Below are 27,022 nucleotides of genomic sequence, written 5' to 3' on the forward strand. Positions count from 1 at the left end.
ATTCTGGTACTATAATTTGGAAAGGGCTAAATTGTAATTCCAGACCAGTTCATACTACTACTCCTACTACTACTAACTGAGCCTCTGACTTAATTGCGCACACTGCTCATTCAAAACAGAGTATCAGAAAATGTATGAACCAGAGGATTGGCATGCTAAAGAAGAAAGTTATCTAACTCCTCAGTTATTTCCCGCCAATATTCAGTTAGGCTGTTATACTCGGTACGCAGCAGTAATCCCATCTATCGGAGTTGATGTCAGCATAAGAGACAAAGAACATTACTACAAACAAAGGTCACTGTAATGTTATGGTGTTTGTCTAACATCAAATTATTAGAATATCCTTGGTTAAAATCATAGTATCAAGCTGTATAACACCTACATTGATATCCTCTTATGATTTGTAAGAACAATCAGGATCCTGATTATTCACCATACAGGTTTGAGTTTGAGGCTGATGATGCCCTTAATATGGGCAAAACATGTCCCTTGTAATATTTTATAATAAGATTTAATTCTTAATTTACTAGATCTCTGTTGAATAGGTGGATATTAAAAATAACACTTGTAACATACTTTGTATTTACGTTCATTTCAATACGGACCTAACATGAGAATTATAACGTGTAACATACCTCTTAGTCGAGCAGCTTGTCTCCTTTCTCCCAAGAATTCTCAGCACAAACTTAGCAACATTTTTGTAATGCTGCTCTTTAGTCAGAAATCGCCCAGAACAAATCAAGCTGCTTTTCTTTGGATATTTTCCAGTTCTTCAAACAAGTAATCCTGGTGATGGTCCCATACACTGGAACCATACTCTCTTTGGGGTCTTACCAGAGACTTATATGGCCTCTCCTTTACATCCTTTTTACAATCCCTAAACACCGTCATAACCATATGCAGAGATCTGTACCTTTTATTTACAATCCCATTTATGTGATTACTGCAATGAAGATCTTTCCTTATGTTAACACCTAGGTACTTACAATGACTCCAGTAAGGAACTGTCACCCTATCAATGCAGTATTTAAAACTGAGAGGACTTTTCCTATTTGTGAAACTCACAACCTGACTTTTAACCATACCATTGCCATTTGAAATAATCTCACAACATTATCGAGGTCATTTTGCAGTTGTTCACAATCTTTTAACTTATTTATTATCTGTACAGACTAATATCATCTGCAAAATGCCTTATCTCTGATTCCACTTCTCTACTCATGTTCGTTGTTTGAGTCATCAGTCCATAGACTGGTTTGATACAGCTCTCCATGCCACCTCATCCTGTGCTAACCTTTACATTTCTACATAACTACTACTACATCTGCTATAATCTGCTTTTCATATTCGTATCTTGGTCTTCTACTACCATTCTTACCACCTACACTTCCCTCAAAAACCAACTGCACAAGTTCTGGGTGTCTTAAGATGTGCCCTATCATTTTAGCTCTTCTTGTCAAATTTAGCCAAATCAATCTCCTCCCACCAATTCAATTCAGTATCTCTTCATTCATGTTTCTATCTACCCATCTCACATTCAGCATTCTTCTGTAACACCATATTTCTATTCTCTTTCTTTCTGAGCTAGTTATCGTCCATGTTTCACTTCCATACAATGCCATGCTCCAGACGGAAGTCTTCAAAAATATCTTTCTAATTCCTATCTCAATGTTCGAGGTGAACAATTTTCTTTTCCTAAGAAAGGCTTTCTTTACTTGTGCTAGTCTGCATTTTATGTCCTCCTTACTTCTACCATCCTTAGTTATTTTACTACCCAAGTAACAATATTCATCTGCTTCCTCTAAGACTTCTTTTCCTAATCTAATATTTCTTGCATCACCTGACTTTGTTCGACCGCACTCCATTACTTTTGTTTTGTTTTGTTTTATTTTCATCTTGTACTCCTTTTCTAAGACCCTGTCCATACCATTCAGCAATTTCTCCAGATCTTTTGCTCTCTACTCATATAATTTATATACAATACTAGCTGATGTACCCGTGTTTTGCTACAGGATTCTCAGAAGACTGTCATCGTGGTTGCTATTTTGGAATAAAATTAATGTAGATTTAATAAAAGTGAAAAGGAAGAAGCTTTTCTTAATAAACAGCTCTTTTCAGGGTTGAATTTTGAGTTATTTAGTGAATTGTGGTACTATAATTTAGAATAGGCCTAAATTGTAATTCTAGACCTGTTCATACTACTACTACTACTACTACTACTACATGAGCCTCTGTCCTGTGTGCACACTGTCATTCAAAACAGCGCATCAGAATAGGTATTGAATAGCTGGAATACTATGATGAACCAGTGTGTTACGTACCAGCAGTATCAGAAAATGTGTGAACCAGAGGAATGGCATGCTAAAGAAGAAAGTTTTCTAACTCCTCAGCTATTTCCTGCCAATATTCAGTCAGGCTGTTATACTCGGTACGCAGCAGTAATCCCATCTATCAGAGTTGAGTGTCAGCATAAGAGACAAAGGACATCACAACAAACAACGGTTAATGTAATGTTATTGTTGATCAATATTACACGCTTTCAATATTGTAGGCCTTCACATTTAATTTTCTTCTAGCTCTGAAATACCACTCTTATCATAGTCAGTACGGTAAAACTGAATAAAACATAAATGATCAGAAATTGTATTCTCTATAACTTTTGTTATATAGTACTTTTCCACAGGACCAATAACATAGGTATTTAAAAATTTAATTTTAGGTGCCTTCCCCTAAACTACCATTTCACCCAGGGTGAATAAAATTGTCTACAGCTTAAACTGTAGTTTCTATTCCCCGACTCTATATACCGATTTTCATTAAATTCTGTTTACCCATTTTCTCGTTGCTCGGCGTTGATATGGACTTAGCAACAAAAATAGAAATCCATTTGTCATAGCCGGTATGGTAAAAATGTATAAGACATAAATGATCGGAAATTAAATTCTATATAACTTTAGTTATGTAGTATTTATCGATATGACCACTAATAATGTAAATACAGTATTTGAGAATTAAATATTAGGCCTTCCCCTAAACTACCATTTCACTCAGCATGAATAAAATGATTTATAGCCTAGATTGTAGTGGCTCAAACCTGACTTTACATACCGATTTTTATTAAATTCTCTTCAGCCGTTTTCTCGTGATGCATGTACATACGTACATACAGACAGGCATACAGACAGAAATGACGGAAAAGTAGAAACTGCATTTCCTTGTTACTGTGGACATGACTGATACAGAAATACCATTATTTTCAAATTCTGAGCAATGTACAGACAAAACTATTATTTTGTATACTGTCTATATTTATAAGAAAATATAAAGGTCCAGTAATACTGTCTTAAGGAATTCCCCTCTTAATTATTATAGAGTCAGATAAAGCTTCACCTACTCTAATTCTCTGAGGTCTGTTTTCTAGAAATATAGCCACCCATTCAGTCACTCTTTTTTCTAGTCCAATTGCACTCATTTTTGCCAGTAGTCTCCCATGATCCACCCTATCAAATGCCTTAGACAAATGCCTGAATCCAAGATATGTGCTATATCTTGCAGGAATCCTACAACTTGAGCTTCAGTATAATAACCTTTCCTAAACCTGAACTGCCAACGGCTGTAGCCGTGTTGAAACACCGGATCCCGCGAGATCTCCGAAGTTAAGCAACATTGGGTGTGGTCAGGAGTTGGATGGGTTGCCACGCGCTGTTGATTAGGGGTAAGGGAATGGATGAGCGGAAAGGAACTGACCACCCTACCGCACGTAAACTACAGCTCAGGAACACCTCTGCGCAGGTTCGGACCTGCCTTCGGGCAGAATAACCCTTACCTTACCTAAACCTGAACTGCCTTCTATCGAACCAGTTATTAATTTTGCAAACATGTCTTAATATAATCAGAAAGAATGCTTTCTCAAAGCTTACATGCAGTGCCTGTAATTTTCAGCTTTATGTCTATCACCCTTTCCTTTAGACACAGGGGCTGCTATAGCAACTCTCCATTCATTTGGTATAGCTCCTTCATGCAAACAATAATCAAATAAGTACTTCAGATATGGTACTATATCCCAACCCATTGTCTTTATATATCCCCAGAAATCTTACCAATTCCAGCCGCTTTTTTAGTTTTCAACTATTGTATCTTGTTGTAGATGTTGTTGTCATAGGTAAAATATATAACTTCTTTAGTATTAGTTACCTCCTCTATCTGGACATTGTCATTGTAACCAAAAATCTTTATATACTGCTGACTGAATACCTATGCATTTGAAGATCCTCACAAACACACTCCCCTTGTTCATTAATGATTTCTGGAATATCCTTCCTGGAACCTCTTTCTGCCATACCCTTCCAATTTTCACTAAAATTTGTATGCTGCCAATTATGCTTGCCATCATGTTATCCCTAGCTTACTTCTTTCCTAGATTCAATTTCCTAGTAATTTCCTTCAATTTCTCCTTACTTCCACAGTCATTTCTAACTCTATTTCTTTCCAATCTGCACCTCCTTGTTAGTCTCTTTATTTCTCTGTTGTAATATAGTGGGTCTTTACCATTCCTTACCACCTTTAACAGTACAGACCTGTTTTCGCATTCCTCAACAACTGCTTTAAAACCATCCCACAGTCTGTGTACATTCTTATTTACTGTTTTCCACCATTCATAGTTACGTTTTAAAAAATCCCTCATGCCTGTTTTATTAGCCATATGGTACTGCCTAACAGTGCCACTTATAAGACCTTCCTTTCTATCACATTTTAAACTATGGCAAAAACAGCTTCATGATCACTAATACCATTTATTACTTCGGTTTCTCTGTAGAGCTCATCTGGTTTTACCAGCAAAACGTCCAGGGTATTCCCCCCTCTAGTTGGTTCCATTACTTTCTGAATCAGCCATCCTTCCAATATTAGCTTATTTGCCATTTGTTTGTCATGCTTCCTGTCGTTCTCATTACCTTCCCAATTGACATTTGGTAAATTCAGATCTCCCGCTACAATCACATTCGTTTCCATATCATTTCCCACACAGTTGTTTATCTTATCAAATAATTCTGAATCAGCATCAGTGCTACCCATTCCCAGTCTGTACACTCCAAAGACATCAAGTTGCCTGTTATCTCTAGAAATGAGCTTTACACTTAGAATTTCATGTTTGTCATATTTTTCGTAGCTTACAAATTCTTCTTTCACCAGAATGAATACTCCCCCTCCTACCATTCCTATTGTATCTCTACGATACACACTCCAGTTCCGTGAGAATATTTCTGCATCCACTGTATCATTTCTCAGCCATGATTCAACTCCTCTTACAATATCTGGTAAGTATATATCTATTAAATCACTTAATTCTATTGCTTTCTTTACAATACTTTTTGAAGTTCAACACCAGCATTTTTATGCATCTTTACTGGATTTCTACATCCATGTACCCTTACCACTGCTCCCTAGACCACCCTGTTTCCATTAATGTACCTCCCTATAACTCTTCTAAACAAATTTCCTAACTTATACCTACCACTGCGGTTTAAGTGAAGGCCATCTGAGTGCAGATCCCTATCTCATACCCACCCATCTCACTCCCAATTTCCTACATACCCACTCCATAGTCTCATTTTAATCCCCAATCACCTTCCCGTCAGTATCCCTCCTATACAGTATTCCACTGTTAATCTCCGCTTCCTTAAACTTCACCCGTGCTGCATTTACTAGATCCCACACATTCCCCACTATGTTGGTTCTTTTACCTGCTTGCCTTTCGTTGTTGGTACCAACATGAAACACTACCACCTTCTCCTTTCCCTCCTCCTTCTCCTACTTTCCTCAACATTTGTCTCAACCTAATTCCTGGATAACACTCTTCCCCCGGTTCCCTTTCCTCCACGCACTTTCCCCACATCAAAAATTAGATGTTGGCTTTTCAGGCGTTTGCTCTATTAACCAGCATTTCGTCTTAGGTCTGGTGGAAAAATATCTAATTCCCTCCATGGGAATTTAGAATTACCACTTTCCCCACATGTCTAACAATAGAATCCCTCATGACCAGAGCCACAACCCTATCCAACTCATATGATCCCCTCCCCTCCTGGTCAGCCCTATCTTTCCTGACAGATGCAGAAGCTACTTCCTCCTCCCTTTTCTCCCTCCCATGACCCTGTTCCACCTGTCTTTTCCTATCCTCTACTTCACATTTCCTTTTCCTACCTTTTCCCTTCCTACTTTCACACTTCTCAGTAACAGTTCCCTGTTCCTCATCTTCCCTCTTTTTGTTCTTCCTGCAGTGACTTGTACCGATTTCTCACAGAACTTGTCCTGAATTCTGATCCTGAATAGAGCCCTTAGCCTGCAGTGTGTTTTCCCTTAAAACATTTGACAACCTGTCTTCTATAATTCCCCCCTTTCCCTCCCGCCCCCTTTTACACCTACTGTATCCTGTACATTGTTTGAGGGAGGCCTACCTTCCTTCCTGTTTTCTGAGAGAATCATAATTATCTCCCTCAAACTCGCCAACTCCTTCCTCATACTCCTTAACGCCTGTCCACACCCACAGTTCCTACACTTGCACTCCTTAACCATTCTTTACAGAAAAATGAAAAGAAAAGGAAAAATAAAACAACTTATTCTGTGCAAAAAAGAAAGGAAAGAAATATATTCTAGGATAGTAGACAAAAATCACACAACAGTAAGATATTTAATATACTGTTGTACAATAATACTACTTAGTCGCACTATATTTTTATCCTACAACACCCTAACAGGATGAAAACTGTCTTTAATTAATGAATACCAAAAGGAATTCACAAGAATTACACAATTTTAAACTGCAGTTAAACCTATCCTAATTACAACAATAGAGTTGTAGTAGGAGAGTTTCTACAGATACTTCTACTATACTACACAAATATTTTACAATGATAGAGTAAGCATGCTAATTTCTAATAAGATACTATAATACACTACATTAAAGTTTAACTACATTCAGACTTATCCTAATTGCAATATGTTATTATTAAGCACAAACAGAAATAAAAATTACAATCAAAATTTGAAATTTGCAAGAACTGTTCAAAGATTTCCAATAAAGCTAAATGTGTAGGCAGATTATTATTAGTACTATTTTATCCTACTATACTCTAATAGATACAAACGAAAGATACACACACAAAGATGCACACAATTATAGCAAACAAGGTACTATCTAATATACCTATCAGGTGAGTTGGCAATGCGGTTAGGGGCGCGCAGCTGTGAGTTTGCATTCGAGGGATGGTGCAGTGGCGGTTCGTGCAGGAAGGGCTTTTGGGCGCCGCCCCGCAACCTTTTCAAAAACATGTAGGGTTATTTCACTCTGTAAATCTATATATATAGAGTATAAAATAACTTGTCCCGACTGACTGACTGACTGACTGACTGACTGACTGACTGACTGACTGACTGACTGACTGACTCATCATCGCCGAGCCGAAACTACTGGACATAAAGAAATGAAATTTTGGGGTTACATTCATATTAATATTTAGGTGCTCGCTAAGGTAGGATTTTCAGATACTCCATCGCTAAGGGGGTGAAAAGGGGGATGAATTTTTAACACATTGTTGTCCAGGCGCGGGCTACTCCATTCTTTCCTGTGGACCGGCAACAGAAGCACACCTAGCATGAGAAGTAGGATGAAATATAAATATCTGTAAATGGTTCCAGGATTCTGTTTTCATCCTTATTTGTTCATCCATCAACCTCACTGTCACTGCTATCACCAGCATTTTCACTAGCATTATTGTCGCTGTCAACAGGCTCCTCTGAACTGAATGTCGCACTTTCACTTCCGCGCATATATTTTTATGTTGACGGACACAAATCTTCACTATCACTAATACACTTTTGCAATCACTAGGGACATCAGATAAACTATCAGCATGCAATTCTCCAAATATGTCATCATCATTCAAGCTGTCTTTGCTACGGCGTGCCATGCTGACACCTAGCAATACACTCGGTCACGCGGTACTGAGTGTTAGGAAACCACACTTCCTGTGCCGAAAGCATTGTCAAGGAAAGAATATATCTATCTGAATTCTGATCAACAAAGACTTTAGTTTGTATACAACACGAAATATTTCCATTAATAAACGGTGGAGAGGATAAAAACACACAAGAATGTAGCAATGTGAGAAAATGTTAATTTACGTAGCCGGTCACCTGCGCACCAAATCGAAACTACGTTAATTAAAGTAGCTCGTCATTAATGTGTTAAAAGGAGGATATCTATATCTCAAAAACTTAAAAGTTTACAGACGTAAAAATTTGTATTTGGAATCTCCTGTAAAAATAAACAAACAGGTATTTTTTTGCTTTTGGAAAATCCCATTAAGAGGGGGTGAAAAAAAGGGGGAAAGTGGTTGAACGCCTTTTATGAGGAGACCTATATCTCAAAAACTGAAGATGTTACAGACATGAAAATCGAAATTTGGAATCTCCTTTGAAAATTTTTGTGTTTTTGGATAATCTGATGAATAGGGGGTGAACAGGAGTGACAAACGGGGTGAATTTTTAAAAAGTTATATCTGCAAATTATTTCAGACATGCGACAAATTACAGATTTGAAAACTGGTATTTGGAATTATCTGTAAAAGTAAAGAAACATAATTTTTTTTTTTTTGGAAAATCCACTTAAGGGGAACTGAAAAAGGGGGTGGATTTTTAAAATTAGCGTATCTACAGTATTTCTCAAAAACTTAACATGTTACAGATGTGAAAATTGGTATTTGGAATCTCCATTAAAAGTAAGGAAACACATATTCTTTGGTTTTCGGGAAAAGCCCTTAACGGGGGGGGGCGAAGGAAATGAGAAATTAGTTGAATTATTTGTACGAGAGTGTATATATACTGTACCTATATACCAAAAAAACTAATGATGTTACAAATGTGAAAGCTGGTATTTGGAATCTCCTTTAAAAATAAAGAAACGCGCATTTGGTTGGGGAATCAACTTGGTGGGGGGGGATGAAAACAGAGATGAATTCCTTTTATGAGGATACATATATCTCGAAAACTGAAGAGATTACAGTCATGATAATTGGTATTTGGGAGCTCTTTTAAAGAAATGGGTACTGTTTGTTTTTGAAAAATTCACTTGAGTGGGGAGTGTGAAAGGAAGCAAAAAAATTTGAATTGTTTTTCTGGAGAAACTTATATCTGAAAACTGTAGGTTACAGACATGGAAATTGGTATTTGGAATCTCCTTTAAAAATGAAGAAATATGCATTTTGAGGGGGGGAATCAACTGGGGGGCGAGAGGTTATAAAGGAGTTTAATTCCTTTTTATGAGGATACATACCGTATATCTCAAAACTGAAGATGTTACAGTCGTGATAATTGGCATTTGGAAGCTCCTTTATAAATAAACAAGTATTTTTGTTTTTTGGAAAATTCACTTAAGGGGGGAGGGTGAAAGGAAGTGAAAAATTTTAATTCTTTTTATGGAGAAACTTAGATCTCAAAAACTTAAGGTTACACACGTGAAAATTTGCATTTGGAATCTCCTTTAAACATAAAGAAACATGCATTTTTGGGCAGGGGAAAATCAACTTAACGGGCTGGAATGGGGGGGGGGGGGGTAGGTGAAAAGTAGTTGAATTACTTTTATGAGGATACTTATATCTCAAAAACTGAAGATGTTACAGACGTGAAAATTAGTATTTGGAATCTCCTTTAAAAATATAGAAACGCGCATTTGTGATTTTCGGAAATTCGACGTAAGGGGTGTGGGGCTGAAAATAAGCAAAATAAGGAGTTGAAATATGTTTATGAGGATACTTTATCTTAAAAACTGAAGCTGTTACAGACGTGAAAGTTGGTATTTTGAATTTCCTTTCAAAATAATGAAACACATATTTTCTGTTTTAGGAACGTCCAGTTAAGGTGGGAGAAGGGTGGAAAGAAGTCAAGAAGAAGAATTTGAAATATTCTTGAGAGTATACATTTATCTCAAAAACTGAAGGTGTTACAGATGTACAGACATGAAAACTGGTATTTGGAATCTCCTTTAAAAATAATGAATCACGTAATTCTTTTTTTGGAAAATCCAGTTAAGCGGCTGAAAAGAATTGGAAAAGCAGGTGAATTTTTAAAATGAGTACCGGTGTATCTAAATTAATTCTCAAAAACTTAACATGTTAGATACAAGAAACTTGGTATTTGGAAAGTCCTTTAAAAATACAGGAACATGTACCTTTTTGTTTTCGGAGAGGGCACTTAACATGGGGTGAAAAGAAGTGAAAAATAGTTGAATTATTTTATTTGAGGATACTTATATCTTTAAGATGTTACAGACATAAAAATTGGTATTTGGAATCTCCTTTAAAAATAAAGAAACCTGTATTTTTGTTTTCGGAAAATACAATTAGATGGGGATGGGTGTGGGGGAAGGACTGATTAAGGGTTTGAATTCTTTTTATGGGGATACTTATGTATATGGACTTGAAAAATTAGCATCTATATGTTTCAAACACCGGATCCCGTGAGATCTCCGAAGTTAAGCAACATTGGGCGTGGTCAAGAGTTGGACGGGTTGCCATGCGCTGTTGGTGGGGGGTAAGGGAATGGAGGAGCGGAAAGGAACTGGCCACCCTACCGCACATAAACTCCGGCTCAGGAACACCTCTGCGGAGGTTCGGACCTGCCTTCGGCCAGAATAACCCTTACCTATATGTTTAAAAATTAGCATCTATTTTTTCTAAAATTAGCATCTATTTTTCCAAAATTAGCGCCTATTTACAAAGTTAAAATAATCGCATGGTATTATTAATTTTAACAATTCCAAGTTTATGAAGTGCAATTATTGTCCTTGGTTCACACACAATACAAATTCATTGTTCAAATGAAAGCATTGTCAGTACCTTGGCATTGCTTTTTATCAAATTGCATCGTCTGTCTATAACCACTGTGTTGTAATGAGACAACACGCGCTCGCTATCTACATTGTTCGTTGGGGTCCACAACAACTCAAGACAGTTTTTAGCAAATATGCTGAACTCTGTCTGTACTGCAGTTAATGCAAGCATGACATCATATTTTTCACTTTCTTTCATCTGGGTTTGAATTGCATGTTTCAGAGTACATTAACCAGACCAGATATCATTTTGTGAGAGATCTGTTACTCCTAACAATTTCTCAAGCTCATCTAATTTATCAGTGTTATTCAAAATTATATTTTTTGGATACAAAGCTTGAGAAATTGACACAAAATACTTATGGTTAGGGTCTTTAGCTTTCAATTTGGCTAGCTTGCACTGTGAAGAATGAGCAGCTTTGACAAATATGTCTCTGTATACAGTCTGCTGTAGTGGAGTGAGCTTAATCAAAGCATCATTAGTTGCCACAGAAAAATTCCCCTCACAAATGAAGGTAAAACTGGCATCGAGGTTATGCAGTTTGGGGTAAAGGAGGTGAGAAGTAGTATACAGAGACCCTTCAAGTTCAGTAAGGAGGTCAACCAATCCAGCTGCATGATCTGTGACAAAAACCGTGTGGGAGTGAAGCCTATACACTTCTCGGTCACTCAGATCAGTCAGGTACTTAATACCACAGTTGTTAATGTCTTTCATGTCAGACATCTTAAAAAATGTAACATCAGTAAAGTAAACACTCAGACAGAAGACAGCCTGAAACCAGCTATTCCATCGGGTTATGACAGGTGCAGGAAAAAGCTTTGCTTCCTTTGAAGCACCACACTTTGATGTTAAGAATTATAAATAATTATATTTTCACTTTCTTGTGTTCAAAAATGCAGACTTTACCACCGCAATCATATGATTTAAATCTGTCGCGACCCAACTATTGCCAACCAAGCTGATCTTATGTGCCCAGCACTGTACATGCATTAAATGATCCCCTATGGCCACACTTAATGTTTCATAACACCGGGTTATGTACGGGGCACTCTCACTAACAAACACTTTAACTGCATCATATGGTACACTATAATTGCGCAGAGCTTCTAAAACAGCACGAGAGCAGTTTGTAGCATTTCCTGCATCAAGATAGTTCACAGAAACAACGTGCAGCTCTCTTTTCGATCCGGCTGGGACTTGGAATATGATGATAAAAACACAAAGGCCCATTCTATCTGTAGTTTCATCACAGAGTATGTTGATGTTCTTCGCCACTAGAACCTCCGGCTGTTCTTTTCTGGTGGTCAGATGCAACTTCTAGAAAGGGAAGAAAGACCTGAAATTAAAAACAAAATAATTTAAAATTACTGGATCAACTGGGTATGGGTAAGAGAGTTTGATACAGAAATCGCACTCAAATTCGGTATCGTTCAATTTTCCGCATGGTTGCGATGTCGTAATACCTAAACCGTAACCGATCAATGAAATCAAAACTTACCCGGTAAATATACTTCACGTAGAGTTCTCACACATGGCAGCTCTTCGTTTGAAAACTCAGTGATCCAGGCTCTTAACTCTTTGCTTTCCAGCTTTTCCAGAGGTATATTTGCTTTGGCAACTACTTCAACTGTGCGTTTTGAGAAGTTATCTTTGGAAATTTTTCATCGTTTACAACTATCTGTGTAGGCACAGAAGATTGCTTTCTTTGAGGCGTACTAGCAGCAGGGGTTGAACTTTCGTTATCGCGCGCGTCACTTACCTACGTGTTCTTCAGATTTAACATGTTTCACAATGCTATCTTTCTTTTCCCACCCACCTCAGCAATTACAATACTTGCAAAACACTGTGGCTGAATCTGTGGCATATAAACCATCCTTGCATATTGCTGAGCCCTTTCGTGCGCAGTTTTTGTCATGCGCCCCATAACCTAAACGATCGCTCGACTTTCTACTTTTCACTAGTTTCAGTTTTGAACAACAGAAAAACAATGCTGCATCTATCTCATTATTTCTGTGACACTCGATTTACATTTCGATAATAATCGATACAGATCTTATTCCCCTTGATTTTCCCATTGTAAATATCGATTCAAGTAAGCAAGCAGCAATCGATCGGCTACTTTTCTTCATCGAACAGAACGGTCGAAACATTTATGCATCATATTTTGAGTATTTCTGACGATTTTGCCAAAATATGTTGCTTTTCGCCAGTAAAATAGCATGTTTTTTGCAGAATTCACACCGAAATCACGTATTCACACTCATTTAGTATTTTGGGTCACGATTCGCATTTTGTCGCACTTCTGTTTATGCGTAAAAATTATTTTATTCCACATTAGAATTACCGTAGGCTTGGATTCAGTACAAGATTCAAAAAATTCGCATTTATTGCAAACGCGATTTTTTCAGGTCCCTGCTTATGTATATCTCAAAAACTAAAGATGTTACAGATGTTCTTTTAAAAATAAAAAAACGTGTATTTATTTTTTCAACTTGAGGGAAGACTTTTCTCACATGTACAGTTCTATGTCACATGGTCGTCTTAGCCCCAAAAGGTAATACCACAAATGTGGTTTACGAAGAATTTCTGGGGTAAATGAAACTCACTTTTTGTGTGAGTTTTTATACTTTAGGAATTTTCAAATAATGTCTTAGTACAATTCCGAGAAACGATTACTTTGATCAAATTACGAAATCCACGCAAGCGAAGCCGCAGGTAATTGCTAGTCTATATATATATAATTACTTGTCCTGACTGACTGACTGACTGACTGACTGATTGACTGACTGACTGACTGACTGACTGATTCATCACCGCCGAGCCAAAACTACTGAACATAAAGAAATTAAATTTTGGGGATACATTTATATTAGGGTGTAGGTACTCACTAATGGAGGATTTTTAGATATTACGTCAGTAAGGGGGTGAAAAGGGGGGTGAATTTTTAAAATGAGTGTATCTAAATCTCAATAATGGAACAGTTTAAAGACATGAATATTGGTATTTGGAATCTTCTTTAAAAGTAAAGAATATCTTATTTTGTTTGTATTCAGGAAATCCTGTTAACGGGGGTGAAAAAAGGTGAAGAAAGGATTGAATACCATTTATGTGGATACTTATATCTCAAAAATTGAACGTGTTACAGTCATGAAAATTGGTATTCGGAATCTCCTTTAAAAATAAAGAAACACTTTTTTTTTTTTGTTTCTGGAAAATCTACTTAAGGGGTGATAAAGATGACTGAAAAATGGCATGAATTCTTAAAATGAGTATATCTCAAAAACGTAACACATTGCAGATGAGAAAATTGGTATTTGGAATCTACTGTAAAAGTGAAGGAACACACATTATTTGTTTTCTGAAAATCCACTTAAGGGGAAGTGTTAAAGGGGATAAATGTTTTAAATGAACGTTTGTACAGTATATATAAAAAATGTAACACATTACAGACGTGAAAATTGGTATTTGTAATCTCTTTTAAAAATAAAAGTAAGATGTATTTGTTTGTTTTCGAAAAAAAAAAAAAAAAACACTTCAGTGGGGGGGAGGGGGTGTGTGTAGAAAGTACTGAAAAGGGGGTTGATTTATTTTTATGTGCATACTTATATATCAACAACTGAAGATGTTACAGAAATGAAAATTGGTATTCAGACTCTCCTTTAAAAATAAAGAAACATGTACTTTTTTGTTTTTGGAAAATCTACTTAAGGAGTGGTGAACAGGAGTGACTAGAGGGTGAATTTTTAAAATAAGTATATCTCAAAAAAGTAATATGTTACAGACATGAAAATTGGTACCTTAATTATGTCCACAGTCTCTTTCTTCCCACTCCTGGCCCTTTCTTATCCCATTGTCGCCATAAGCCCTATCTGTGTCAGTGCAAAATAAAGCAAATCTCAAAACTTTAAAAGTTTACAGATGTAAAAATTGGTATTTAGAATCTTCATTAAAAATAAAGAAACACGTATTTTTTTGGTTTTGGAAAATCCCACTAGGAGGGTGAAAAAGGGGTTGAATGCCTTTAATGAGTATACTTATATCTCAGAAACTGAAGATATTACAGACCTGAAATTGGTGTTTGGGATCTCCTTTAAAAATAAAGGAACATGTATCTTTTTGTTTTTGGAAAATCCAATTACTGGGGGTAAAAAGGGGTGAATTTCTAAAATGAGTGTATCTATATCTCAAAACTTTTAAAGTTTATAGATGTAAAAATTGGTATTTAGAATCTCCTTTAAAAATAAAGAAACATGTATTTTTTTGTTTTATAGGGGTGAATTTCTAAAATGAGTGTATCTATATCTCAAAACTTTTAAAGTTTATAGATGTAAAAATTGGTATTTAGAATCTTCATTAAAAATAAAGAAATGCGTATTTTTTTTTGTTTTTGGAAAATCCCACTAGGAGGGTGAAAAAGGGGTTGAATGCCTTTAATGAGGATACTTATATCTCAGAAACTGAAGATATTACGGAATTGAAAATTGGCATTTGGGATCTCCTTTAAAAATAAAGAAACACATAATTTTTGTTTTTGGAAAATCCAATTAATGAGGGGGTTAAAAGGAGGGTGAATTTTAAAATGACTGTGTATATATATATATATATATATATATATATATCTCAAAACTTTTAAAGCGTACAGATGTAAAAATTTGTATTTAGAATCCCCTTTAAAAATAAAGGAACACGTATTTTTTGTTTTTGAAAATCCCAATAGCAGGGGTGAAAAGGGGGTTGAATGACTTAAAAGTGGATATTTATATCTGAGAAACAGAAGATATTACAGACCTGAAAATTGGTATTTGGGATCTTCTTTGATAATAAAGGAACAGGGATTTTTTGTTTTTGGAAAATCCAATTAATGGGGGGGGGGGTTGAAAAGAAGGGTGAATTTTAAAATGAGTGTATGTATATCTCAAAACTTTTAAAGTGTACAGATGTAAACATTTGTATTTAGAATCCCCTTTAAAAATAAAGGAACACATATTTTTTGTTTATTGGAAAATCCCAATAGCAGGGGTGAAAAAGGGTGAAAAATGGGTTGAATGCCATGTATCTGAGAAACAGAAGACATTACAGACCTGAAAATTGGTATTTGGGATCTCCTTTGATAATAAAGAAACATGTATTTTTTTGTTTTTGGAAAATCTGATAAATAGGAGTGACAAATAGCGGTGAATTTTTAGAAAGACTTTATCTACTGTATATCTCAGAAATGTTAAGATATAAAAATTGGTATTTGGAATCTCCTGTAAAAGTAAAGAAGCATAGGTGATTTGTTTTTGGAAACTCCACTTAAGGGGAACTAAAAAGTGGGTGAAATTTTAAAATGAGCATTTCTACAGTATATCTCAAAAACTTAACATGTTACCGAAGTGAAAAATAGTATTTTTTATCTCCATTGAAAATAAAGAAACACGTATTTTTTGTTTTCTGAAAAACCACTTTGGTGGAGGGGTAAAAGTGATTGAAAATGGGGTTGAATTCCTTTAATTAGGATACTGATATCTCAAAAGCTGAAGATGTTACAGACTTGAAACTTGGTATTTGGAATTTCCTGTAAAAATAAAGGAATGCGTATTTTATGTTTTCAGAAATCCACCTAAAGGGAAGAGGGAAATTGAAAGATTAGTTGAATTATTTGTATGAGGATGCTATTATCTCAAGAACGAAAGATTTTGCAGACATGAAAATTGGTATTTGGAAACTGCTTTAAAATTAAACAAACACGTATTCTCAGAAAATCCAATGAAGGGTGGGCGAAGGAGGGGAGGGGTAGGGGAAAAATTGAAAAATTAATTGAATTAATTGTATGAGGATACTTACGTCTAATAAAAACTAAAGTTGTTACAGACGTAAACATTGATATTTGGATCACCTTTAAAAACAAAGAAAAAAGCGTTTTTGGGCGAAATCATTTTTGGGGGTGGAGTGAAAAGGAGTTGAATTCCTTTTATGTGGACACATATCTCAAAAACTGAAGATGTTAGAGTCGTGTTAATTGGTATTTAGAAAATCCTTTACTATTAAGGAAACAAGTATTTTTAACGGGAAATTCACTTAAGTGGGGTGGGGAGTGTGATAGGAAGTGAAAAAACTGAATTATCTTTATGGGATTTATTTATTTATTTATTTATTTATTTATTTATTTATTTATTTATTTATTTATTTATATATATATTTATGTACATGGCGGGGCTCAGGCTATGAAGCCTGCTATTATGCCAAACCATATAATTGTACACCTGTGTAAACAGAACATTATAACTATTTAAAATTAAAAATAAGTTTAATATAATTTAAAATTAACATGAAATGTAATTTAACTGAAATGTAAAGTATCATAATTTGTTTTTAACATTTTAAAATGAATTGATAGTATTTACTATTATTAAAACTATACCTCAAAAATTGTCAATGTTACTAATCTTACATTTACATTTTATTCATTTGACTTAATCTAACATTTCAGGGTACTTGTTGGAGTAAATTATTCTGAATGTAGATAAAAGTTCCAGCACATTCTTTTGAATATCTTTAGGTTGCTTATGTCTCTAATTTCAGCCGGGAGGGAATTCCAGGAACGTATGGTCCCCGGTACAAAGGAGTTGTTATACATCCTACTGTGGTGAATGGGAATGGACAACAGGCATCGTATTGATGACCTTGCGGGTGTTCTACCTGAGGGAGAGAGGTAGCTGAAATCTATTCTCAGGTAGTCTGGTTTACCTGTTCGCAGTATTTTGTGCAGAAGAGAAACAGCATGGTGTTTAGGTCTATCGCATAATCTTAACCAGGACAGCTGATGGAGGAATGGGCTGATGTGGGAATGGAGCGGAACATTTAGAATGAATCGAATGTAGGCATTATGCGCCCGTTGAAGTTTAGAGCCAAGTGAATAACTTATGTTATTATAGACTACGTCACCATAATTAAATATTGGTAGTATTAGTCCTTGAACGAGCAGTTTCCTGGTTTTGACAGGAAGAAAGTCCCTCAGTTTGTGCAGTGAGTGTAATGAGCCGAATACACGTTGACAAATTTTTGTTACGTGCTCTGACCAACTTAAATACTTATCAAAAATTATTCCAAGTTTCTTAACGAAGTCTTTCAGTGTCATATGTGTTTCATTGATCTTGATAACTGGTATATTGATACTTTCTAACTTGGCATGCGCTTTTTTAGATCCTATTATGATGGCTTGTGATTTTAATGGGTTTACCTTCAGGCAGTGGCTACTAGTCCATTCGTTAATGTTAAATAGGTCTTTGTTTAATTTCATGGTTGCTTTTTGTATGTCATTCGGCTTGGTATGAATATACAATTGGATGTCGTCTGCATATAAATGATATTTACAGTTCGTCAGCTGTTCTGATAGGTCATTCATGTATAGGGAGAACAGAAGCGGTGATAACATCCCCACCCTGTGCTACCCCATCTCAGTATTTAGCCATCTAGACATATTGTCTCCCACTGACACACACATTGTTTACGTCCACTGAGATAGGAACGTACCCAGCATAATACATTATTAGAAAATGTCGTCATTTCTAATTTGGCTAGTAAAATGTCTTTGTCTATGCAGTCAAATGCCTTTGTAAGGTCGAGAAGAATTAGAATTGTCATTTGTCCATTATCCATTGCTAGCTGAATGTCGTTAGTTACTTTTACTAATGCTGTGTTGGTGCTGTAATTCGATCTAAACCCTGATTGATATCTGTCGAGTAAGTTATGATGTAAGAGACAGTCTGTCATTTGTTTGTGTACTAGTTTTTCCAATACTTTTCCTAGTACAGGGAGGATACTAACAGGCCGGTAATCGTCAAAGGTTATAGGGGTACTATTTTTCGGCAAGGGTCTGATGATGGCATTTTTCCAGTTCTCAGGAAAGATTCCCATCATAAGAGAGGTGTTACTAATGTGCGTTATTGTAGGAAGAACGATGTCTGGAATTTTTCTTAAAAGGAATAGGTTTATTCCTTCGTGTCCAGTAGACCCTGATTTTATGTCTTTGAGGGCGCTCTTTACATCACCTGGAGTCACATGAGAGAAGTAGAATGTTTCTCCACCATGCTTTCTCTTTGAAGATATTTTGTCGATAGTGGCTCTCTTGGTATTTCCGTTCGTCTGGAAGTTTCTTGAGCTAAAATAATTATTCAGATCATCCAAAGGTACATTAAATTTACTATCCTTTGTCTTTGTTTTATTTAGACCCATATTGCGGAGAGTTTTCCATACAGCTGCAGAGTTATGTGTATTTCAAACTTCGTACGAGTAGCGTATTTTAGCGTTTCTTATCATCTGCATTGTTTTATTTTGGAGTCTTTTATATTTCTCAAAATTGTCCTGTGTTGGATATTTCACATAGTAGCTATAGGCTACGTCTCTGTCTTTCATTTGATCACAAATTTCTTGATTGAGCCAAGGGTTAGAGGGTCGCTTTACTCAAGCAGTATGTAATGGGGCATGTCTGTCGTATAAAGTTAAGAGAAGTTCGTTAAAATGAGATACTTTGTTGTCAATGTCCTTTATATACTGAACTGTGTGCCATGGTGTGCTCAGAGCGTCCTCAATGAGGGCTTCTTCCTTCAAATTTTTGAAATCTCTGTATGTGATTATCTTAGGCTTGTATTTTGGACACTTCAAAGAGTATGCAGCGTAAATCATATCATGGTGGGAAAGGCCTGGCACAGGCATCTGTCCATGTGACAATATACGGTCTTTATTGTTTACAACGATTAGGTCAAGGAGTGTGTGCAAGGCTGCAACATGGCGTGTGGGTTGTAAGGGCAGAATTGTCATATTAATGGATTCAAACATGCATGTTAGTCGCCTAGTTTCAGTAGTTGCATTTGTCAGGTCAGTGTTAAAATCTCCCATTAAAACCATGTGTTCATACTTGGATATTAAATCCTGTAGGGCTTCCTCTAGATCCGTTGTGTTTCCGGTCTTCGGTGGGCGATACACTACACCGAGTAAACACTTCGTACCACGAATTTCAATTTCTACGAACAAGAACTCCGGTCTGTGAGAGTATTCACTCGGCGATTTGAATATTACCTTGTATTTCAAATCGTCACGTATGAATATTCCAACTCCGCCTCCAGGCTTTCCTTCTCTATCGTTCCTAATTAAAGTGTATCCACTCATTTTAACCAGTGCTGAAGGGGTAGACTGACGCAACCATGATTCTGAAATCATTATAGCATGCAGATTACAGGTTGAAAATATTTTGGAGAGTTCTGAGAAATGTGGGACAATGCTCTGTGTATTGACATATGCTATTTGTAGAGAAGTAGGGTACGGCGCAAGAATGTCTTTGAGACGGTTAGTGGTATTCGGCGAGGCACCTAAGTCAACACTACAACTATGTGGAAAATTAACTTAAGTGAACTAAAATAACTATGGCGGTACTTACATTGCAGAGAATCTGCTCATGGCTAGTGAATACTGTTAAAATCTGAACGATTAGTAATGGCTATTTTTCGGTTCCCATGTTTTACATATATGATCCCATCTCTAGACCATACGTTCTGGACGGTAAATTTTGCGACTGCTTCCTGAAGAAGTCAGAGTCTTGCTGGAGTAAGGTCCTCGCGGATGGTTTTATTCGAACCCTTAAGTTTCTTTTTGTTCGTGAATGTAGCGTTTCTCTTACGGTATGATACAAACTTGACAATTATAGGTCGCGGACCCCCATTCTGATTTTTCCCAACACTGTGAGACCTATCAATGTCATCCACGGAAAGACTGACCCCGATTTCTTTCGCAATGTCTAGAACTAAGTTGTCAGTGTTCTTGTCCGCAGTTTCCGGTATACCGAACACAGGTAGGCACTGCCTTCTTTGATATTGTTCCAAACAGTCAGTTTTATCCTGCAGTTCAGTTTTTAATCAATGATTGTTTTGTCCCGCTCCTCCAGAGCCGTCCTAAGTTCTTCAATTACACTAGTATTAAAGTTAGTAGTCTCCTTTAATTGATCAACAACTGACTTTGTTACCTGGTCCTGGATAAGGTTGGCAAGCATGCCAAGTGTCTCTTTGCTGCTCAGCGCTTCTTGTACGGCCTGCTTAACTATGGCTTCCATTGGCACTTGCTTTACCTTGCGTGGCATTATTAATTTATTGAATTTTTGCCTTACGCTTTCACCAATCACTTCACTAACACTCACTCGGAACTACTGCACTGGAGATAGTGTAATAAACTCTGAGCTGCCACACTATGAAAATTCACCTGCTAAATTCACGTTCGCCACGAGCCTCGTATTTTGCGTCTATGCACTGTCCGCCATGTTAGTGAATTTTTATCTCAGAACTGAAGGTAACAGACGTGAACATTGGTATTTGCAATCTCCTTTAAACATAAGGAAACACGCTTTCTTTTCTTTGGGGGGTAAATCAACTTAACGGCAGTGGGGTGAAAAAGGAGTTGAGACCAATTGATTTTACTGTTCATAATGTACTTATTCTGATCATAAACTGATCATTTTTAATCTTTCCTGGATTCTTTTTCATGAACCATCTTTTCCTTTGCAGTACATAAAGTTAGATTACAGTAGATTCTCTTGGCATATTAATAAAAATTTAAACACATTTGAAATAAACAATAGGAATGAAATTGACCGTGCAATTGTTCGTCTCAATAATAATGTCAATAATTCACAGAAGTATATCATTCATGTTGCCAGAAATCTTGTGCACTTTCCTATGCGCGACGATGGTGCTGGTCACATTGTCAGCAATGACAGTGGTAGAGGATGTAATTTACCGCCAAGTAGTGGTCTTGCATCTTGCTGTAGTTTCCAGACCATCAATAATAATAATAATAATAATAATAATAATAATAATAATAATAATAATAATAATAATAATATTCTGGACCGTCGTCAAAATGTGCGAACCGCGCTGGAAACGGGTCCTGGCCGGGTAATAACTATGATTGCAGTCCGGCCGCAGGTTCAGTACTGCCAAGGCACCCAAGACAACACCATGCCAGATCACCTCTAGGATTTGATCCATATTAAAAATATTTATAGGAAAAGACGGCAAAGATTTAGGGACCCAACTGACTGGGTGAAATACCTGGACCTAGCCTGGGAAGTACAAAATCGATTGCTGGAAAGAAAGATTGAAAGATGGGAGGAACATTGCCGTAATCTCTCAAAAAACGAGTCGGATCACGAATATTGGCAGATTCTCTCAGAAAACCAGTTAGATAACGAATTTTGGCGGATTATATATTAAACATTAAGCATTCAATTATAAATTCCATTATAATACCGTAGCGAAGCACGAGTATCTTGCTATTTATAAATAAAATAAAAAACCTTCATGTTTCAAACCATTCTTCAGTTCTAGCCAATCTGTTCTCTCTTCTCCTACTTTCACACAATCCACACTCCCTTGATAAATGTCTTACCCTCCATATAGCCTGTTTCCTGTTTCCAAATTCCTTTGTTTTCCAGGGCCTTCCTTATCTAGCTTCTACATGTGCTATCATATGCATCTTCAATATCCAGGGCCATTAGTAGATCTTTCCCTATATTCATACTGCCATTTGTGGAGCTGTTCTACTGCAGAGATGAGATCTACTGTAGACGCTCCTGGTCTGAAGGCATACTGTTTTTCTCTGAGACCTCCTCCTACTATAGCTCGAATCCATTTTTACATATTTTTTTCAAAACTCTTCATGCAGTAACACATTAAGGTGACTCGTGATAGTTTTTAGACTCCCTTCTACATTTTTTAAAATGATATGTACAGTTATTCCCTTCTTCCTGTGTTCTGGTGTCATCTTCTCTTTCAATACAACTCTCATCATCTGATATAGCCATTGTTTCCCCACCTCTCCAGCTGCTCTCACTTTCTCCACACTCATCTCATCCAAATCTTCCCTTCTTTCATCTTCCTCAATGTAAAGTCTGTTTCATTTGTCCTCCTCTGAGATTCCATTTAGATTTAGCAACTCTTTAAAGTACTCCCTCCACTAGAGTTCCTCCTTTTTCTTCAGTTCCTTCCCATTTTTATTAACCATACGGATATTTTCTGTCTTTGATTTCCTTCTCTTACTTTTACCCAATGTGTATAATTCTTTCCACCTTCAGTACCTTCTTTCATCATCTTGATCCACACTTCCATCCACCTTCTCCTCTCCTTTCTGCTACCACCTTTTTTACTCCTTTCTTTTCTTCTTTCTTTCTTCCTTTCTTTTTCCTTTTTCTTTCTTTCTGAACTGACACTCTTCACTTGCTTCCTCTGTCCTATTTTGGAACCATGCTCAAAAAGCACTATTCTTCTTCTGCACTATTTCATTCTATCATTTCACCATGGGGTTTCTTTCCATCTTCATACTACTCCTTCCACATGCTACTTCTGCTGATTCTCTTAATGTGTTTCTGAATATAATCCATTCTTGTTCCATTTTTACTTCATCCATTGGCATGTTTTTCTTTATTATTTTCAGATACTCTTCTCTAGTTTTCTCCCCTTTCAGCTTCTATACATTTGTCTCTCAATTTTCTGTCCCATCCTTGTTCTTTGGCCCTCTCAGGTTCATTACTATCAGTTGACGATCACTGCTACTGTCCATCGTGTTTATTGTATTAGGCATTCCCTTTCATATTTCTATATTCCAGTGTATGACCTAATTATATAATGTTTTGGATACCACTTTTTTATTATACTTGTATTCACATTGACCTATTGGTTATCTTATTTTAATTAAACTGAGTAATGATATTGATACTTTCTTCATTACTGGGTTCTTTTACAGCAGTAAATTTCAGTCATGAATATTTAATAGTATGTATTTATTTACATTTTGAATTACATATTCTTCAAATCATTTTTAAAATACTCCTAAATACTTTGTGATATCTAAAGTCATCTCTTTTCTGTTTCAACTCAGTTAATTTATGACTGTTAGGTTCTTCAGTCTGCCAAAACTAATTTTAAATAAATAAATTTATAAACTACCAGAAGAAATGGACTTAATAAATAAGTTCCAAATTTAATTTTTTAAGTTTTTAAACAGAAACAAATATAAATGTTTATACATTTACAAATATTTTGAGTAGGATTTGATAGAATCTGATGATGTTCCTTCAAAAATGAAACATGTCATTCTATTTGAATTCAGTTGTTTCTTTTTCAGCTAAAATTATATTATGATATGTCTTTTTCAGGTAGTTTATACATTTATTTATTCAAAATTAGTTTTGGTAGACTGAAGAACCTAACAGTTATAAACTCCTAAACACTGTATATACAAAATTTATACATTGTTGGTTTAGTCGATCTGATTATGTGTATTTAATATAGGTTTCTGAATTTCCCTTCTTTTATTAAATCAGGCTGGCTGGGTTATTCATCAAAGCTTGTTGCGGAGTTGTGCCACAAATACCTGTCTATGGGTTTCACTTCCTTCAAAGTGAAGGTTGGCCAGGATATAGAGGATGATCGAAGACGCTGTGCTATGGTCCGTGAAGTTATTGGCTGGGAAAACAAACTTGTAAGTTAATGTTACTATTGTACATTATTGATTGGAGGAATTGGCTGATTATCTGTATTTTCTTATTAACATCAAAATTTGTGGAGTAATACACACCCTCTAACTGTTTACTTTGCCAGGAGAAAGTTCTTTCATGAAGAGGAAGGAAATTCAAAATTTTGGTGTCTTTAATGACTTATTTATGTGAAATATGAAAATATATATATTCAGCGATCATATTTATGTCAACGTTAATGAAGAATGAGAAGGTATATTTTGTAATAAAGGTAACTCATCAATAATTCCTTTTTTTTTAAACCTGCTTTACATTGCTCTGACACAGACAGGTCTTATGTTGACGATGGGATAGGACAGGGATAGGAGTGAGAAGGAAGCAACTATGGCCTTAATTAAGATACAGCCCCAGCATTTTCCTGGTGTGAAAATGGGAAACCACAGAAAACCATCTTCAGGCCTGCCAGTAGTGGTGTTCAAACCCACTACCTCCCAATTGCAAGCTGGTAGCTACGTGACCCAAGCCGCACAGCTGCTTGCTCAGTAAATTCTTTTGTATAATATAGTTTATACTATGTACATTGATACAGTGGAAAAATGCAGTGTTCTAAATTTATTTCTTTTATTTTTTCCAACATTCATCTATTTAAATTGTATTTCATTTTTGGGCTTTGAGCCGACAGTGAAGTGACAGGTTTTATTACAACCAGAAGTAGTGAAACCCTTCTTGAGGAATGCTGATAAACTCTCGCCAAACAACAGCATAGTTATTGTCGGCAGAACCAACGACATAGCGAGAAATGATGGCCATCAGTCCGCAAGTATTCTGAAAAGGACTCTAGGAAAGCTGACCCATGCAAATGTGATAGTGACAAACGTGCCTCATAGACATGATTTAACTGGCTGGTCAATTGTGAATAAAGCTGTCAGAGACACAAATGAGAAATTGAGGCAAATGTGTAGCCATTTCAGAAATGTTACACTATTAGACATCAGTAAATTAATAAGAAGTTATTATATTAATAAAACCACCTTTCCAATACACAATAGTCCTTTATATTTAGGATAAAACCATTTAATTACAAGTAGGACATGTTTCGCTCAATCTTAGTGAGCATCATCAGCTATAGATAACATAATCCATGGTGGGTCAATCCTGGTATATATATATATAAAACAAAAAAAACAACTAATATCTATATATATATAATAAGAGTTTTGTCTGTACATTGCTCAGAATTTGAAAATAATGGTATTTCTGTATCGGTCATGTCCATAGTAACAAGAAAATGCACTTTTTACTTTTCCGTAATGTCTGTCTGTCTGTCTGTCTGTCTGTCTGTCTGTCTGTCTGTCTGTCTGTCTGTCTGTCTGTCTGTCTGTCTGTCTGTCTGTCTGTCTGTCTGTCTGTCTGTCTGTCTGTATTACACGCATCACGAGAAAACGGTTGAAGAGAATTTAATGAAAGTCGGTATGTGAAGTCGGGGGATGAGCCTCTACCATCTAGGCTATAAATCATTTTGCTCACGCTGAGTGAAATGGTAGTTTAGGGGAAGGCCTAAAATTGAATTCTCAACTATTTATGTTATTAGTGGTCTAATGAAAATCGGTATGTGAAGTCGGGGGATGAGCCTCTACCATCTAGGCTATAAATCATTTTACTCACGCTGAGTGAATGGTAGTTTAGGGGAAGGCCTAAAATTGAATTCTCAACTTTATGTTATTTGTGGTCATATTTTAAAGAAAATGGGTATGCAAAGTCGGGGAATAAGTTGCTACAATCTAGGCTATCAATAATTGTATTCACGCTGAGAAAAATGGTAGTTTAGGGGAAGGCCTAAAATTTAATTCTCAAATATTGTTGTTATTAGTAGTCCTATCTTGATGAAAATCGGTATGCAAAGTCTGGAAATAAGTCGCTATAGTCAAGGCTTAAATTATTTTATTCACGCTGAGTGAAATGGTAGTTTAGGGGAAGGCCTAAAATGTAATTCTGAAATATTTCTTATTAGAGGTGTAATCTATGAATGCTACATAACTAAGGTTATATAGTATCAAATTTCCTATTATTCATGTCGTATACATTATTACCGTACTGGCTATGATCACAAAGATATTCATGAATTTGGATTTTTGTTACGAAGTCCATATCAGCGCCGAGTAACGAGAAAATGGGTAGACAGCATTTAATGAAAATCGGTATGTAAAGTCGGAGAATAAGAAACTACAATTTATGGTTTACAAATCACAGAGTCAAAAGAAAACTAAATGTGAAGGCCTACAATATAGAAAGCTCATAACATTGATCAACAATAACATTACATTGACCATTGTTTGTCGTTATGTGCTTTGTGTCTTCTGTTGCCCCTCACCTCCGGTAGATAGGATTGCTGCTGCGTACAAAGTATTTTTATTTGATTTACGTTACACCGACATAGATAGGTTTTATGGCGACGATGGGATAGGAAAGGGCTAGGAGTGTCTTAGGCCTTAATTAAGGTGCAGGCCCAGCATTTGACTGGTGTGAAAGTGGGAAACTACGGAACACCATCTTCAGTGCTGCCGACAATGGGGTTCGAATCCACTATCTCTCGGATGCAAGCTCACAGCTGCACACCGCTAACCACACGGTCAAC

The 27,022-nt window shown here is 36.2% G+C and overlaps 1 protein-coding gene across 2 annotated transcripts in view; it reads left to right on the plus strand.

Moving 5' to 3' along the window:
- LOC136863045 (mitochondrial enolase superfamily member 1) overlaps positions 1–27,022 on the plus strand; it is a 197,364-nt gene that overhangs the window by 102,007 nt on the left and 68,335 nt on the right. For both annotated transcript variants that reach the window (XM_067139367.2, XM_067139368.2), the window contains one exon: positions 24,235–24,392. In XM_067139367.2, the coding sequence (XP_066995468.2) occupies positions 24,235–24,392 (158 nt within the window). The remainder of the gene's footprint in view (positions 1–24,234; positions 24,393–27,022) is intronic.

Source organism: Anabrus simplex, chromosome 2 (assembly GCF_040414725.1).
Source record: "Anabrus simplex isolate iqAnaSimp1 chromosome 2, ASM4041472v1, whole genome shotgun sequence".
In the NCBI taxonomy this organism is placed as follows: Eukaryota; Metazoa; Arthropoda; class Insecta; order Orthoptera; family Tettigoniidae; genus Anabrus; species Anabrus simplex.